Here is an 18007-nt window from a genome sequence, read left to right as displayed (position 1 = left end):
ATAATGTAAACCTATATACCAAACATGTGTTGTGAGTTTGTGAAAAATGTATGCAGAGTGCCTGGTGTGTGTGCCTGGCACGTAATACTTCTTTAATAAATAGTTAGTGGCTATTATGAAAGTCACTAATTAACCATTAGTGTTTTCTTCCAGGTATAATTATCTAAACTATCTTAACTTTCGGGGGGCACAGCTGAGTTCAATTTTAAACACCTGGAACAGGATTTTCGGGGGTGCATTGACATGAATTCACACACACCCCGCCCCCCGTGAAAAGCACACAGATCCTGGCATTTGTTTTCTAGAGGTTATTTTTAAAATAATGAAGATTGTCTCTCTATAGCCAAGTAAATTTAATCTGCTGAACACAACAAACAACTTTTCTGCGGTCTAGCCACATGCTTGCTTCCCCTAAGCCACCTAAGCCATTTAGTAAGGGTACGCAGAAAAGCATCCTAGGAGCTGCAGGACTACGGAGAAAACTCTCTGGTGGAGCTATAACAAGCTTCTTACTATAAGTGGGTGAACGTGGTTAAAGAAAATGAGAGCCCCACGTGCAAGCCCGCGCGCGGCCGAGGGTCGTTCTCTGGATAAATGATTTAAGGCAGTCAATCATTTCCTCCAGCCGGCTCGCCTCGGAGTCACGTCCGGCTGCGCGGATTAAGCACTGCTGTTAAGACGCCCGCTCCTTCCACGTCCGGTCAGGTTCCCTACTTCGGGGAGCCGACTGTGAGTCACCCCGAACTCTGGAGCCCAAGAAAAGGGGAGGGGCAGGCTCCCGGGGGTGGAGGAGAACCGCGGGGCCGAAATTCTAGACCCGGGACGCCTCGGAAGGAAGAGGAGGGGCAACTACGCGTGGGGAAGAGAAGGAAGAGGAGTCTGGGGAAGGGAAGGAAGGAGAAAGGAGGGAGAAGAGAGGCGGAGGGAGGAAAAGGGGGCGCGGGCGAGCGCGGGGCGGGCCTGGGGCGGGGCGGCGGGCGCTGAGGCTCGCGGGGCTGCCGGGATTGGGGCGCCGCAGTTTTCGCTCGGCTAGCCGGCGGCTCCTCGGTGCCGCCAGGCTCAGTTCCTCGGGACATGTCCGCACGGTGCTCCCTGCGCGCCCGGCACTGCTAGATCCTCTCGAATTTCTTACCCGCGCGGCCCCGCACCTGGCCGCCGCCTCGGAGCCGGGCTAGCGCGCGGCGAGCGAGAGGGAGGCTGTGCGCCCCGGGCGCGGACCTTTGCAGTCATGGGGCTGCAGCCCTTGGAATTCAGCGACTGCTACCTCGACAGCCCGTGGTTCCGGGAGAGGATCCGTGCCCACGAAGCAGAACTTGAGAGGACCAACAAGTTCATCAAAGAGCTGATCAAGGACGGGAAGAACCTCATCGCTGCCACCAAGAGTAAGCGGGGACCCGGGCGAGGACGGGCTGCGGCGTGGCGAGGCCGGAGGGAGCTTCTCCTGGTCGGAGAAGGACGGTCCTGTGCCCCGGGCTAGCGGACGGAGGAATTGGAGATTCGTTCAGGCCATTCTTCCCCAGGCAGCCGGCGGCAAGTCCCCATTCCCGCTCCTGACCCTTGGCGGAGGCGGGGGCCAGAAGCCCTGCGTAGGAGCGCGTTGCCCGCGGGCCCCGCCTGGCCCCAAGTTGATCACCCTTTAGCGCTGCGCTCCCTTTGGGACCGACCCCAGGCTCTCAGCGCCGTGGGTCAGGTTTATTGCACTCTAAAGCTGGTCTGTCTCCTACGAGACGGACAAGTCAGTTACTTAGTGACCTCTTCAAAAACTTTTTTGAGGGGATTCTTTGAAACCTCGTGGGTGTTGAATTCGTTAGAAGTCCCCTAAGCAGTACCTTTTGTGTCATTTTTTATCTTCCCCAACGGTCTCCTCCCAGCTCCCTCATTGTGGCAAACCAGAAAGTCCACCTGGCTTTGTGCTGCTTTCTGCACATTCCTTCCTTCTCTCTGCTTGTGCTGAGGAGGGTTCAAAGATTGGGGCTGGGAAGTGAAGGACAGCCTGCCCCCTGACCCGGGTGGGTGGGGAGTGCCGCCCGTAAAGAGAATTCCACCCTTTCAAGACTTGAAGCCTTCCTCCTCTGATCTGCTCCCTTGGGGAAAAACTCAGAAGAAGATAGAAAACTGTAGTTTGTGTAACTGATAAAATTCTTGGAGAGAGTTGGGCTGAAATTTTTGCGGAAACGGTTGCTGATGCGACTAAAAAAGGGGAAGAGTTAGGAGCAGAGCAGTCTGATTACTCCTGGGGCCCACAGCCCCTTCTGAGGATGGCTTGAGTGCACCTTTTCTTTTCTTTTTTTTTAAAGAGCGCGGGGGGGGGGGTGAGAGGGGGTGGAGTGGGAAAGCCATACAGCAGATAGGGACCTGGGCAGTATCCAGCCTCCAAGGTCTGTGTTAGGGCCTATCACTTAACTAGTTTCTCAGTTCAGTAATTCTTAATCTTGGGAATTTGTCCATTGTACACTTGTTTGTGACACCACTTCTGGGAAAAGTAACGTGCTATCCCTCGCCACCACCATTTGCACCAAAGAAAATTGGCTGGGGCTGTGGTTCAACGGTAGAGCGCTTGCCGGGTACGTGTGAGACCCTGGGTTAGATCCTCAGCGTCACTTAAAAATAAACAAAGATATTGTGTCCACGTATAACTAAAAGTATTTTTTAAAAAATTAAAACGTTCTGTCTTCTATACCCAACACAGCCTAGCCCAGTTAATATTCATTTTAATGAATGAGTTGAGGGAAGAATTTAATGAGCCATCCCTGTAATTTCGGAAGCAAGTCATTCAACTTCTGTGACATTTTTGGTGTTGCAAAATTGGGATTGGGAATCACTTTGGGACAGGCAATGAGTGGGCTCATTTGGTGGATGCTCTCCAGTTCTTGGCATCCATATGTGTGATGGGTGGGAAGTGGGATGGGCTTTAAATATAGAGGGGTGGGCATAGAAAGGAGGAGGTGAGAAAAAGGAAGAGCAGGGAGGGTTATGGAGCAAACTCCAGTGTTAATCAGTGTCACTAGCTGGGGGTTGGTGAGGAGGTACCTTTTACTGGCTATAGCAGCTCCCTCTGGAGTTGGAGATGTGGAGAGAGGCAGATGGCAAAGCCAGTTTGGCCACTGGTAAAAAGCTATTTCTGTGACTGCATGTTAGCTATCCTGCCAGCAGGAAGCATGCCTCCTGTTCCAGCAGCAGCTAGTGCATCTGGGGGGCCAGCTGTTACCCTTCTCCCCAGAATGTAGGTTTCTTGAATTTGTGAATTAGTATCTTTGATTCTTTTGCCATAGCAGCATGCTTGGTAATCATGTTTAAGAAATGTAATGGAAAGTATCTTTTTTTTTTCTCGTTCTCTTCATTAATTTAAATTCTTTCCCGTGACAGACAAGACAAAACCTAGCTTTAGCTAGTTGGATAGGACTCAACTTTCCTGCCCACTTGCTCCATATAGCTTTACTTCTAGTTTCAATCAGATTTCTAGTTCCCAACAGACTTAAGAGCATTGGATTTAAGTCAGGAGACCTGAATTTAATTCTTCACTGTTGAGGCCTTGGTATGTGGCAGTTGGGTAGGTCACATAATCACATAATTATGTTCAGTTTCATTTGGATCTCTTTCTTGGAGGTATTGGTGAGGTTCTACAGCATTTCAAAATGGTTTGTTTTGAAATTTTAGTCTAGGTCAGTTGTTAACCAGTTGAGGGCATTTGCATGTGCGCATGCGCGTGCTTGTACACACACACACACACACACACACACACACACGCGCGCGCGCGCGCGCGCGCACACGCACATGCGCGCACACGCACACAAACTGGGGATTGAACTCTGGGCAGATACTCTACTATGGAGTAATATCCCCATTTGAGGATATTAGTTCCTAAAACATTGGATTCCAGAATCCTGGAATCCTGTGTGCGCTCAATGCTATTTAGATATCTAAATTACATTTAACAAATCACAGGTGTCAAGTATTTGCTGACTGCTAAATAACTGAATTAGGCAGTAAGCCTTCAGGTCCTTCAGGTCTTCAGCTTCTTTAAATATTTATGGAAGATTTCAAAGACATTCAAATTACATAAATCCAACTAGCATTGAGCGCACACAGGAGACAATTAAAAGCAAACCACTAGCTGGGTGTGTGGTGCACCCCTGGAATCTAAGGGGCTCAGGAGTATAAGACAAAAGGATAAGACAAGTTCAGAGCCAGCCTCAGCAACTTAGGAAGACCTTATCTCAAAATAAAATAAAAAGGGCTGGAGATGCAGATGAGCGGTTAGGCCCCTCTGGGCTCAATTCCTGGTTTAAAACAAAACAAAACCAAATCACTAAAACACATTCTGAAAATGCACAAAAAGGCCATTTTTTGAAAAAAGTGTAAAATGTGTGAAAATATAAACAATCTGACCTAATTGATTACTATCCTTTATACAGATCTTCTGCCTCATGTCCTTCCAGGATTCTGGAATAGAATGGAAAGGTCAGTTTCAGATTATGGAGGGCCATTAAAGCAAGGTTGGGAATGTGGACTTTATCCCTAGGAGAGCTGTTGAAGGTTTTTTAGCAGAATCCTGACATAATGGGAAAGGGATGGTTTAGAGTCAGTATTGGACATTGCCGGTGGGATGAGTTCCCACCTGGCATCCGGGTGGGAGGAGCTTCAGAGAGGGGAGCCATTGACTGACTTGTAGAGTTGGAGAGCATTCACTCAATTCAATGGACCCTTTGTTCAAATGGCTTTTTAGTTCTTGCTTTTGTCACTCCTTCCCTAAAACGGCCAGTGTCCTCTTTCAGTGCAACTTAAACTTCTGTTAAGCCTTTCGTGTGACATCTATATAGTTTCAGGTGCTTACGATTTTATACAAACATGTTTGCCAGAAACAGTAATATATGCTTTTCTCATAAGTTTTACTTTAGGCATTCTAGAGAAAATATACTGAAGAAAATTGTTTTTAACAAATAGTCCTGTTAGTAAGTCCTCACATGGTTATATAGAATTGTTCTTTAATAAACTTAGGTTGCCTAGTTTTGTGTGTATGAAGCTGGAGGGACCCTCATTAAGTGAACTCACTCCTACAAATGTGGAAAAGAATGTAAAGGATCTTGTTAGCAGCAGAATTAGCACTAGAATTTGGGTGTTCCTAGACTTGGTTTTGATATATTTTTAAAGATCTTTGTATGTTAATGACTTTTGCTTTGTTTCCCTGAAGAAAACACGCAAAACCCACAACATGTGCTATCTTTATGTTTATTGTTTTGGAGAAATGTTCTTTTCAGGAAACTTCTTGATTGCCCTTACATTTGACATACTGAAAATTGAAAGACTGAGAAGAATTTTCTTTATAAACTTGAGCCTGACCCATCCCCCCTCCCCATTTTAAAAATGGAACTGATGCAGAGTGTCTTGAGTACTGAATAAGATGATTTGGAAGTGTATCAAACACAGTTGTGGGGCTGGGATTGTGGCTCAGTGGTAGAGCATGCATTAGGCACTGGGTTCATTCCCCAGCACCACATAAAAAAAGGAACAAATAAAATAAAGGTATTGTGTCCACCTACAACTAAAAAAAGTTTTAAAAAAATTGTGAAGTGTTGTATAGATGCTCTTGCAGGTCCAGATGGCATTCTTTTCCTTCTATTAACCTGGATTTTTTCAAGTGTCTACACCCTTTTCCAAGTCATTTGGGGAGAGGAAAGAAGGGGTAATTCTAGACATGATAGGAAGTCTGCTGGAAACTTCAGCAAAAGGTTTCCTTTTCTCAGATGAGACTCAAATGAAGATGGTTCTCCGCTCTTACTAGACTGTCAGGTTGTGATTTCTGGAACTGCTACCTACCATCTTTGGCTCTTGAGTAGAGCCATCCTGAGGATAAGTGGATTAGCTAATTTTATCTGCGTTTTTGATGCATTGTTGGAGGCTTGGATTGTTTTATGTCTCCAGTCCACATCTGGATGGTTGTTATAACAAAAGCTAGTTTGAGTTGGTTTTCTGCTGCTTAAGATCCTAATTATGATGGAGTTGTATGTATAATTGTAAATTTTTGTGCTGAAGGCACCAATAGGAAATTAGCTGTAGAAAATCAGATATTTTGAAAGCAAATACTTGCAAATAAAATTTTTCCCTAAATGCGAAAGAATACTCTTGTATTCTTTGCCCCAAAGAAATCACTGTGAGGGCTGAGGTTGTGGCTCAGAGGTAGAGTGCTCGCCTAACATGCGTGAGGCAACTGGGTTCTATCCTTAGCACCACATAAAGCAAAATAAGCATTGTGTCCACCTATAACTAAAAAATAAATATGAAATCACTGTGAACCCTCTGTGGTTGGGGCATTACCTGAGATGAATCTTCAATTCACTAGGGGAGTCTTCTCATCTCGGGCATTACTTGATGAGTTTTCAACTCACTGCAGCAGACTGGCTGTGAATATAATTGTCATCAGGCTTGAGCTAGTGAGGGGACAAGAGAGCCTTTAAAGCTGAAGAGACTTACTCACTGTAGGTGGTCCTTGACTCTGGTTAGGATGGCTCCTATTTACAGCCTTGCCTCCAACACCAGCCTGGCTATGTTTATATAGAATGTTTCATTGGTCAGTGTCCATAGTGTCTTTCTGACACATTGGCTTTCTCTGTCCTCCTGTCTCCTGAGGTTCCTTTGGTCACCTTCTTTTTTGGCATCATAGATGTCTAGAGGAGGAATAAGAGAGGAGGGGAGTTTTCTATTTAGCTTTAAAAGAGCTGATGAGAGAATATAGTATAAAAGATTAAGAACTAAGCTTGTTGGACCTTGTCCTAACTCGGCTGTCTACAAGCTGTGGAACCTGGCCTTTCTGTATCTGGGCTTGTCTGTAAATTGAAGATTATAACAGTATTGTTTTGGGTTACTAGTTGGTCTAAATGAGTTGAGATGTATAAAACATGTCAAAAGTTAGCAATTGTGACATATCATCTAAATTTCAACTATGTTATAATATCAAGGTCCTTTTCTTACCTGAAAATGGCTGCTTTGGCCCCTAGACCAGATATCTAACCTTTTTGTACTTACACCTTTTAATGGTGTATCTGTTTCAAGTTATCATTACCAGTGACACAGAAGAAAGACTTCCAAATTTTTAATGTAGTTCAGGATATGGAGGATTTTGAAAATAAGTTGCAAATTAAATGTTGGTAGTACCTTGGAAAATATTTTCTAGAACTCATTCCTGATTCACAGGACTTTAAGGTGAAGTGGAAGGTGTCACTTAGACTGCTGTGAATGTAGTGAGCCAGCTGAGATTCAGGCAGTGGGGGAGCGGCTCCTCATTCAGGGAACTGATAAGAGTTGAGGGAGTGCTGCTGCTGCTGCTCTGTACATGGTACTGAGATAATGGTAACAACAATGACGGGAGCCTTCAGACACTTAGATGTCCTCAAAAAGTATCACTGACTCTGAGTCCAGCATTTCACATGCTGGAAATCCTACAACTTTGAATGGTGCTTGTATCTGCTATGGTGAATTCAAAATGAGAATAAGAAGACAATCGGACACCTCTGTAAGAGGGATTTTCCTAAAAGCTGTTAGGTAATCCTGTTGTGTACAAAGGAATCCTCAATGTCCCCTGGACAAATTCCCAGAGAAGCTGTTTTGAGTTGACTCCAATAGCTGTTTATCACCTGCCACATGCAGCTATTTCTCTTCTGTGTGTATATATAGAGTATTGAAAGAGGCAATGATTATGAAATACCATAGTGTGCTAGATGACCATAAATCGTGCTTTGAGTGCAGCGTGGCAGTGTACAGATAAACAGTTTACATTTGCCACAGTTGATAAAAAATTGTGGTGCCTTTTGTCACTTCTATAAAGTTCAATTTTAGACATATAAATTAAGACCTTGTCATGAGATTCAGTGTCAAGTGTTTCTTTTGGCTTTTTACGTTTTGTTTAAAGACTTGTCAAGGGGTTGGGGTTGTGGCTCAGTGGTAGAGCTCTTGTCAGGCATGTGTGAGGCATGGGTTCGATCCTCAGCACCACGTAAAAATAAACGACATAAAGATATTGTGTTCGTCACAACTTGTCATGTTCGCTTCATTTCAGGATTTGTAGGAAAGTGTTTAGAAATTTGTAGATTATAATTCTGAGTAAGAGTATCTTGATGTTTTACTAGGTTCCTTTGAGAATTACATTTCAGAGTCAAATAGGCAATCACAAACTACATTTGAAAAGTTTTTCTCACTTAAAGTATATAATTTAAATAATTTTAATAGTAGCTGACTTTTAAGTATTTACCACTTGCTTTACTTTGTGCTAAATTCAGAATAGCCATTTTCTGCTAAGAATTAGCTGGGCATGGTGATGCACACCTCTGATCCCAGTGACTTGAGCAGCTGAGGCAGGAGGATCTTGGGTCCAAGGCCAGACTGGGCAAATTGGCAAGACCGTGTCTCAAAAATAACAATAACAACAGCAAAAGGATTGGAGGTACAGCTCAGTAGTAAAGCATCTCTGGGTTCAATCCCTAGTATGGCAGAGGTGAGATGGGGCAGAAATTAATGAATTGTTGTGTTTACCACATTATGTGAAAAAACTCCATTTCTTAATCTATAGAAACTGATTTTAAAGAGATTAATATCTTGCTGGAATCAGTTTGTCACGGGTGGAACTGAAATGTGAAGCCAGGTTTGTCTGAGTCCAAAAACCTTAACCACAATAATAAGCTGTAAAAGGGTGTAACTCTGGTTTTCTAGGCATGTTAGAGTGATTAAATTTTAGTTATTTGGATCTGACATTTGATTCGGTTAGGAGAATATTCTTATTGGCTTAGTATAGTAACCATGATTTAAAATTTTAAGTCCCCTTGGGATCATTATTAAAAATTGATTTCTAATTTATGTTATAAGCATAGACATTTCAGAGATCATGTTGATTGAGGATCCATTTCAAGACACAGGACTTCACTCACTAAAATATGTTCTCTCCCATCTTAATCTCTCTCCCTTCCTCCTTTCCTCTCCATTTCTCATCCTTGCCCTTTATTTGCAGTGCTGGGGGATTAAACCTGTGGCGTGGGTGCTGTACCACTGAGCTACATCCCCAGACCTTATTTTTTTTTATTTTGAGACTGTCTTCTAAGTTGTAGGCTGAACTTGAACTTGGCATCCTCCCACCTCAGCCTCTTGAACAGCTGGGATTACCAGTGTGCACCTCTGTAAATTTTTTTTTTTTAATATCTGTTTTATTTATTTATTTTTAAGTGGTGCTGAATCTAGTGCCTCATGCATACAAGGCAAATGCTCAACCACTAAGCTATAGCCCTACTCCCCTAGTAGAGTAAATCTTAACTTTTTTAGCATTAGGCTTTCTTTTTCTTTAAAAAGTTTGAAATACTTTAGAAATATAAAAAGATATGAAGAATCTCATGGCAAACATCCATGTATTTGCTCTCTAGTTTAAGAAATAAAAGCTTGTATACTTTCCCTGTCTTCTTTCCCCAAAAGCAGAAACTCTCAAATCGTTTATTTCTAGGGCATTTTAATATAACTATCTATATTCCTTAATAATACATAATGTGTTTTGTATGTTTTTAGATTTTATATGATGATTTCAGGATAAACTGCTTTTTTCTTAATATTTGAGATTCTTCTGTAATGAAATTACCTTTATTTCATTTAATTCAATCTTTTTGCTCAGGTGACATGTGAAGACTTCAATTGTTGTTTTTACCCCTCCCCGGCTTTTCCCTTTCATAGGTTTTAAATTCAGGGCCTCTTGCATCCTAGGCAAGCACTTAGCCACTCTGCTACACTTTGGGCCGATGCTTTAATTTTGATGTTGAAACAATTAGTATAGAGACTATTCTTTATGAAAGCCTTTATTTAAGTTAATTTTATAGTCTTTAAAATGCCAACTTTGAAAATAATCTGTAATTAATGCACAAATCTTTTAGACATTTAAAACATTTTTGTTGAGATGCTGGGGATTGGACACAGGGATTCCCACATACAGGACAGATGCTTTACCCCTGAACTATACTCCCAGCCCTAGATTTTCTTTTTTGATAGTTTGTTATCAATTCAGTGTGGATAATCAGAGTAAGCCAGTGTATACCTCAGCACTGTAAAAGATAACTTGTCTGGGTCAAAAACAATCCTTCAAAATCTTTTTGCTTCATTGGAGTTAGTCTTCCAATGATAGAATGCAAAGAGAAATATACATTTGTTAGTATATTAATATTCATATAGATAAACAGTGTGCATGATGGTTCCTGGTAACTGCTGATCCAGTCAGGTCAGATGAATATGAATTTTAGGCAGGATTGGTTGGCATCTTGAGGTAAGCCTCAAAGCAAACAGGAATCATCCCCATGTAGGAATGTAATTCATACACTTGCCAAGGGGATGCTTTTGTATTGAGAAACCTTTGACATCCTCTTTAAACAAACACATACTGCAAAACTCTGACTCTTGACATTCTGAGGGCAGGCATCTCTTTGAGGCCTGAGGTGAGCAGGTATCACGCCCTGTGTTAGTGACCATGGTCAGGCCGGATTCCCTGGTCCAACTAGAATTTCTTCCATGGCCTGAGGAAGATGTTAATCCGGTGCCACTTACTATTTCATTGAGTGTAATTTCTCCCTGCCTGTTGACTTGTTCACCCACAGGCATCTTCTGCCTTTGGGTGCTAAGGCCTTAGTCCCTTACAGCAAGTCAGGGTGGGGTGTGTGGCTGGAGGAACTCCATTTGGCCAGAGCATTATGACCTCGGTTTGAATATAGGCTGTTTAATGGTTTCTAAACAATTTGGTGTTTGCCACTCCCGGCCCCCATAGGTCCTCATCATTTATTAACTGTGTGAACTTGGGCAAGTTACTGAAGTCTTCAGTGCCTAAATTTTTCTTTATAGTAAAATGGACACAGAACTTTCTTGCTGGGTGATCTTTTTTTGTTTTCTTTTGAGTCAGGGTTTCCTTGTGTTGTCCAGGCAGACCTCCAACTCCTGGACTCTAGCAGTCCTCCTGCCTCGGCCACCTGAGAGGCTGGGACTACAGGTGCTCGCCACTGTGCTGGACTGGGTGATAGTATTTAACTCTCACACTGGGTGTTAACAATCTTAGACCTCTGCCTAGGGGCATGTAGTTACTAGTTTTTGTGGTACTGGGTATTGAATCTAGGGATGCTCTATACCTGAGCTACATCCTTGTCATCCCTGAACTTGCCTTGAACTTGCAGTTCTCCTGCATTAGTCTCCCAAGTAGCTGGCATTACAGGCATGTGCCACCGTGCCTAGCTTATTTGTTTTCAAAGGGCTCTGTCCTGACTTTCTTTAGTTGAACTTGAACACAGTTGTACTTTATCAATAGGACAACAGAAATAATCTGTGAATGTTTTTTCTTTCAAGCTAACAATATTTTGAAGCACAGAGCTCTATAGGCCTGATTTATTAAATAGGAGAAACCACCTATAGTTGTGTTGAAATCCAGCATATTACTGAAGACCTTCACTTGAGACTTGGTGGTGGTGGGGTGGGGTAAAGCAGCTGGAATGTTGCTGACATGTCAATAAAGAATCTAGCAGACAGTACTTCTGTCATTCTGACAGTTTTGCTTTTGTGAAATGTAAGTCAAAAGCAGCATAAGAAAGATATTAAAGATCAGGTTTTTTAATGTTTAGTTTATTTAATGTGTGACCTTGGGCAAATTGGTTACCTCCATCTTTATTTTTTTCTTTAAAACATGGCTAGTAGTCAAATGTTTAAAATGTTTCTAGGATTAAAGTACTTTTAAAGCACTTAGAAAATTGTACTGGAAGTACAGTGAAGTCTGTGTTTGGTAGGTGTAGAAAAGAGGAAAAAACTGTTCATAATCATCATTGAAGTAACATTATTTATTATAATGGGGGAGAGGTGTGGTGCCATGTCACCAGACTCCAGCTATTGTGAGCTAGTCACTAGAGGCTTAACAGTGAAGAGATTGCATACATCTATGCAGAAGGTAGGGCTCTAGTGAGCGAGACATGTAAAAAGCAATTTTATTTATGTCTACTAATTGTGGAATTCTGTGACTGTAGTTAATAGTATTTTTGGGGTTCACAGAAGACTTCAAGAAAGCACGTGCCGAGCATCTCCAATCCAAAAGCTGAAATTCTCCAAAACCTGGAATACTGAATGATGACCTGACACCATATGTGGGAAAGTTCCATACTAGGGGGAAAATGGCACATTTCATGCACAAAATTATTTAACATTATGGAAAATCACCTTCAGACTATGTAAGATGTAAATGAAGCCTAAATGAATTTTATGCTTAGACTTGGGTCCCATCTTCAAGACACCCAATTATGCCTATGCAGATATTCCAAAATATGGGGGAAAAAAATCCCCCACATTTCTGGTCCTAGCATTTTTAAATGATATTCAACCCGAAGTAATCTGTGGTGCCAAAAGGAGGGTTAGGAGCTTCCTGTGCTGAGGGTGGGGAAGAGCTCAGGGGGAAGTACATCCAAGAGGTCTGGAAGCTGGTCACAACCTATCCCGTGGCTGGGAATAGGGAGCTGCAGTGTGTGGGGACCTTTGCTGGGGTGGGAACAGTGAGGCTGCAGAGGAGGCCCCAAGGTCAAGGGCCGTGTACAGTGGGCTAAAGACTTCATTCTGTGGACAGTAGAATGTGATGGAGAAGTTTTGAGCAGGGGATTGGCATGATCAGAATTGCCTTTTAGAGAGGTTTCTCAGGCAGTGTGGCTGTGAGCATGAGGTGGAGGAAAGCAGGACTGGAGGTTGGGAAGTCACTTGGGCTAGAGACTTGGATGGCAGGGCAGCAGGCAGGTTTAGAGGCCCCAGGCTATGGGGGCAAGTGGTTGTGGGGCCTGAGGTGGGGCCTCAATTTCTGGCTGTGGCAGGTGATTGCTGTTCACTGGGTAGTCCAGCCAGAGGAACGGGTTTTGTGGGGGAGAGGACGAGTTTTGGTTTTGGATGATGAGGCTGAGGTACCTTCTGAGCTATCCAGTGGACATATTCAGTAATTGGGTTCTTTGGATGTGTATTAAGGGCAGGGAGTAGATAAGGATTCTGGAGACTAGAGCTTAGAGATGGGAAATGACCAGGCAAATGAATACTGAACCTGAGCAAAGAGGGGGTGTGAATGTAGAGTGGGATGGCAAGATGGGTCAGGGCAAATCCTGAAGACCACCAGCCTATCAGGGGTGGAGCAAACGGACTTGGGATAGGAGGGAACGAGTTAATATGAACAAAGGGACTTGAGGTTTAGTGTTATAACAGGATGATGCTAGTGGCATCTAGTGGGTAGAGGTCAGTGATTGTTTTGGGGTGCTGCTCTGTGTTGGAGTCCAGCAATCACCCAGCCCTAAATGTCTGTAGCTCCAAGGTAGAGAAACAGTGTCTTGGCGCTTAGACTGTATTGGTCAGCTTTCTGTTGCTGTGACAGATACTTTAGAAAAATAAAGAAGGAACGGTTTCTTTTGGTTCATGGTTTTAGTCCATGGTTGCTTGTCCCTGTTGCTTGGGACTTGTGGCAGCATGGTACATCATGGTGGGAACACAAGGTTGAGGACACCTGTTCATGTCATGGTGACTAGGAGACAGAGGGAGGGGCTTGGGCTTAGTATCCCCTTCAAGGCCTGCCCCCCAATGATCTAACTTCCTTTCAGGTGTCACCATCTCCCAGTAGGGCCACCATATCGAAAGCAAGCTTTCAGGACACTTTGGGGGACACCCCAGATCCAAACTAGACTGTAGAGTCTCAGCCTGAATACTTTTGAGAGTAATACGCCAGGACAACAAGAATAAACAGGGATTGTTGCCGTTCCAGGTCACTTGCCCAGAATGGACCATCACTGAGATGTGGGTGGTGTACTTGGCCAGCCTGAGTTGTGCCTCCCACTGGGGTGAAGAAGCAGGCAGCCAGGGATTGTGTGCTTGGAGAGAGCCAGGGCGCGCCACAGAGATGTGTAGAGACTGGGGTTGGGCAGGGAAGCCGATTGTCAGTTCAGTTTCAGTGATGCAGAGTCGGGAAAGCTGTTGGGCTCTCCTGTACAATATAGGAACTGTGATTATTGTACTTAAATGTTGTGTAAAAGGTTAGGGCCGTGGCTCTGTGTGGAGCACTTGTCCAGCATGCGCATGGCCCTGGTTCCATCCCCAGCAACACACACAGGTTTTTTAATTTTAATTTTTAAAGGGTAGAGATCGTAAGAATTCATATTAAATGCTCTTACCACAAAAGGAAAACAGGACAGAAAACACAAAGTGAGTGGGAGGAAACTTTCAGAGGTGATGGCGCTGATAGCGATGGTGGTTTGATGGTCTCGCAGGTGTTTATCTCTAGACATATCAAGTTGTAGACATTAAGCACAAAAAGCTGCGTGTATGGGATATAAACACTGATGTCCAATGCAAAAGAACTTTCACTTTTCAAAGTCACTTTTTTACACCTGTTTCGATCTGGGCCTAGACACTGCATGTGGCAAATGAGTGAGGACTTTGTGAAGATAACAAGTCAAAATAAATATGCTTTCTATTTCCCCCGTTGGCTGGCTTATTAATTTTGATCAGAATAAAGGGGTTGGGAAAGAGGAGAGATGATAGAAACGACCCCGGGGATGGGGGCAAGGAGCAGGGGTCCAATGTCAAGATTGTCGATACAGTGAAGTGTGCCTTACAGTATTTCACCAATGAAACATGGATCACAGTGGAGAAAGATTAAAATAGTTAATGTTTACAGCATTTTTAACTTACTGTGAAAGAAAATATTTTAAACGTGTGTGTGGCTCTCCCATCCCCCCCACCGGGCTTAATTTAAGTTTCTGACACTGGTAGCTTTCCTGTTTATTTTCGAAAAGACAAAATATAGTTAAGAAAAACTTCAATCTTTGTGAATGTAATCCAGCAGAGGGGATTGAGTAACTGCATTCTTTTCCCTTTGAAACAATGAAGACCTTCTTTGGGGGAAATTAGAGCAGATTTTTTCTTAATCTTTACATATTCTGGTTTTCTTAATCTTTTGTGCCAGGGATTGGATCTAGGACTTTGCACATGCCAGACACACACTATTGTTGAGCTTCACTCTTACCTTGAGTTTTAAATTTGAGATCAATTGATCAATCCTACAAGCATCTCGCAAAGATATCTTTTAAATAGCTTTATTTTCTCTTGAACTTGTATGATGGTTTCTGATAATTTTCTTCTTCCCATTTTATTGTGTGTTAGATAGTATCTAAAGAAAGAATTTGAAAGCAGGTAGGTTATCCACTTGCAGTTTTCTGTTCATTGATAATCTAGGAGAATAGAGATTGTTAAGTAGTTATGTAGTCTGGAATCTTTTGGAACTGACTGCTGTCTTAATTGATACATCTAAAAGCTTTGTATGGCTATGCAAATTAGCCTGTTGATGAGCAGTGCTACATCCAGAAACAGGATGTATCACTTAACCACAGTTAACAGTTTTTTTGTTTGCTATAACATGGTTGAGTGCCTTCTGGCAGGGTCTACCTGAGTAGGGTTGTACTGATAATCGCATAACAAAATATTTTAGAGTGCTTCTTTGTCCAGAAAACAAGTTGTAAAGATATTTTAATTTTGTGACTTTGAAGTTTAATTCCAAAAGTGCTCAAGCCAAAAGTGGTGTTTTGAGTCTACACATCTGCTTATTGTATACACTGAGGGCAGAATGGAAAGGAGTGGAGAGGACCTTGATACCCCAGTGGAAGCTGGCCCATCAGAGAGCAGTTGACCTTTGGGAGGTGTTGGAGACCACCTTAGAACAAAAGGGTTGATTCTCTTCTGGATTGTTGTCAGTTTAATGAATGTATACTGAAATTCAGGTTATATTAGGAAGAAAAGGTAGAATAGAATGGAATTAATACATATTCATCTTTATGGATGTACATAGATGTAACTAAATTGTATTTATATAAAAGGGATCAGTGATGAAAATTACTTTAAGGAAATGGTCATCTTTCCACTTTTTTTGTTGTATTTGCATATATATCCATTTTGAAATGTTGGAATTATTTAAATGAAGGTATTTTTAAAACATCCCCAATTTAAAAGTCAGTGGAATACTGTTCAATTAGAAATGTTAGGTTTCAATTAATTTGTACCTAAAGGTTCAACTATATTAAATATTATGTGAGATTCTGAGTTGTACTAAAAATAATTTCCAAGTTACTGGAATTAATATTAATGGTAGTTGTAGTAGCAAATAATATCTCCACCCCACCCGCAACACTGTTTCAGGGCCTGTGTTAAGTGTTTCATGTGATCTAGTATTTATTTCTCACAATTCTGTGTGATAGTTACTCTATAATACCATTTTACAATTTAGGAATCTGGGTTTGGAAAGGTTGTGAAACTTAAGACAGAAAACAAAAACAATATTTTCTTCAACTATAAGTTAAAATGGTATAAACATTAACTATTTTAATCTTTTTCCACTATGATCCATGTTTCATTGGTGAAATACTGTAAGGCACACTTCACTGTTCACCTGGAAGGCTGAGACCCCTGCCATTTTCATGCTCTCTGAAGTTCTTAGTTTTCTAGGATAGCATGCATTATGGCCATTGATCCTGTGTGGTGTTTTTTTTTTTTTTTTTTTTTAAAAGGTCCTGGGGATTGAACCCTTGGGTCAGTCCTCTTCCACTGAGCTACATCCCCTGCCCATTTAAAAATTTTATTTTGAGTCAGGGTCTCACCAAGTTGCTAAGTTGCTGAGGCTGGCCTTGAACTTGTGATCCTCCTCCTGTCTCCCAAATAGCTGGATTATTAACTGGCATGTACCTCCACGCCAGGATGCTACAGTGTTTCATAAAACTAATTTGAGTTATTACCTGTGGGAAGTCATGGGGTTATAATGTCTATAAAGATTATTACAGGGAATTTAAAAAATTTCCACAAAGTGATAAGTTTCCACTATTAAGAGTCACAGGAAAGGAAGTCACTTTTAGATGATCTGAGTTAGTACAATGCACAAAATAGACTGCCTTTGTTTGCTTTTTAACCAAATCCAAATTTAAAAGGAAAGTTATTTATATCTAAGGGGCATGAAGGTGGATCTGTACCTATTGCCAATATTATCATCATGTGCTTACGTGGCTTGTCACTGATGGCCAAAGGCTTATAAGATTTCTTAAAGTTTTTCTCGACTATTTTTTTCCCCCCAGATCTTTGTTTTTTAATTTGGTGCCAAGGGTCAAAACTTGTGCCCTCACACATACTAGGCAAGTCCTCTGCCACTGAGCTAAACCCAAGCCCCTCAACTACTTTTTAAAAAAATATATTTTTCAATTGTAGGTGGATGCAATATCCTTATTTTTGTGTGGTGCTGAGGATCGAATCCAGTGCCTCATGTGTGCCAGGTGAGCACTCTATCACTGAGCCACAACCCCAGCTCCAAGATTTTTCTTCTTAAAGGAAAATGCTCTGCTCTTGTTTTTGCAGAATGGCTGCTTTCCTATAGATATTGATTTGGACCCTCGATTAAATTTGCTTCTTACTTCATATCCCCAAATTGGATATCTTGTTTTCCTTGAAAACAACAGCTTTTCTGTTTAATGTATTTGTATTCTCTTAGGTGATAATATTCTGAATGTATTTATTTTGAAATACATTTTCACCTAGCTCACTTATGAGGAACCTGCTACTGGGTTCAGAATTTTATTCAGAATCATATGGTGAAGTCACTTTAAAAGTATTTTGTAGTTTACTTAATAAATACTGATTTTAGAAATCTCAGTTTGCACATGGAAAGCTGGAATTGAAGTCCTGGTCACCTGACTCCTACTCTAGAACTGACCTTCCCTGTATATATGGGAGACAACATACCACCATTGGCCACTTAAACATCTGCCATGTCCCTTCTGTTGGTTCGTGAAGCTCATTTGTAGTGTTGTGTTTACATTGAAGTCAATTTTCTTGATGTTTGTTTGCAATATTAGTGAGTGAGTAAATAAGGAAATGTCTTCAAGGATTATTTTTCCTTTTGAAACTGTTTTCATAATACTCAGATTCATGTACATTGAAAATTTACATTAATGTGAGG

General features: G+C 42.0%; 1 protein-coding gene across 2 annotated transcripts in view; it reads left to right on the top strand.

The window, feature by feature from the left end:
• The first annotated feature begins 986 nt into the window (after positions 1 to 986).
• Positions 987 to 18007, top strand: part of Arhgap10 (Rho GTPase activating protein 10) — a 298879-nt gene continuing 281858 nt past the window's right edge. The window contains exon 1 of one of the 2 annotated variants that reach the window (XM_046459111.2): positions 987 to 1382. In XM_046459111.2, coding sequence (XP_046315067.1) covers positions 1229 to 1382 — 154 coding nt within the window. In that variant the 5' untranslated portion in view covers positions 987 to 1228. Of the gene's footprint in view, positions 1383 to 17259; positions 17325 to 18007 lie in introns of those variants that run through there. The other variant, XM_058583937.1, reaches the window with a different exon arrangement.

Source organism: Marmota monax, unplaced genomic scaffold (genome assembly GCF_021218885.2).
Source record: "Marmota monax isolate L192 unplaced genomic scaffold, Marmota_monax_Labrador192_F-V1.1 WCK01_AAM20220418_F8-fsc00002, whole genome shotgun sequence".
Taxonomy (NCBI): Eukaryota; Metazoa; Chordata; class Mammalia; order Rodentia; family Sciuridae; genus Marmota; species Marmota monax.
The sequence above is the reverse complement of the archived record's forward strand: the minus strand, read 5'-3'. Positions and strand labels throughout refer to the sequence as shown.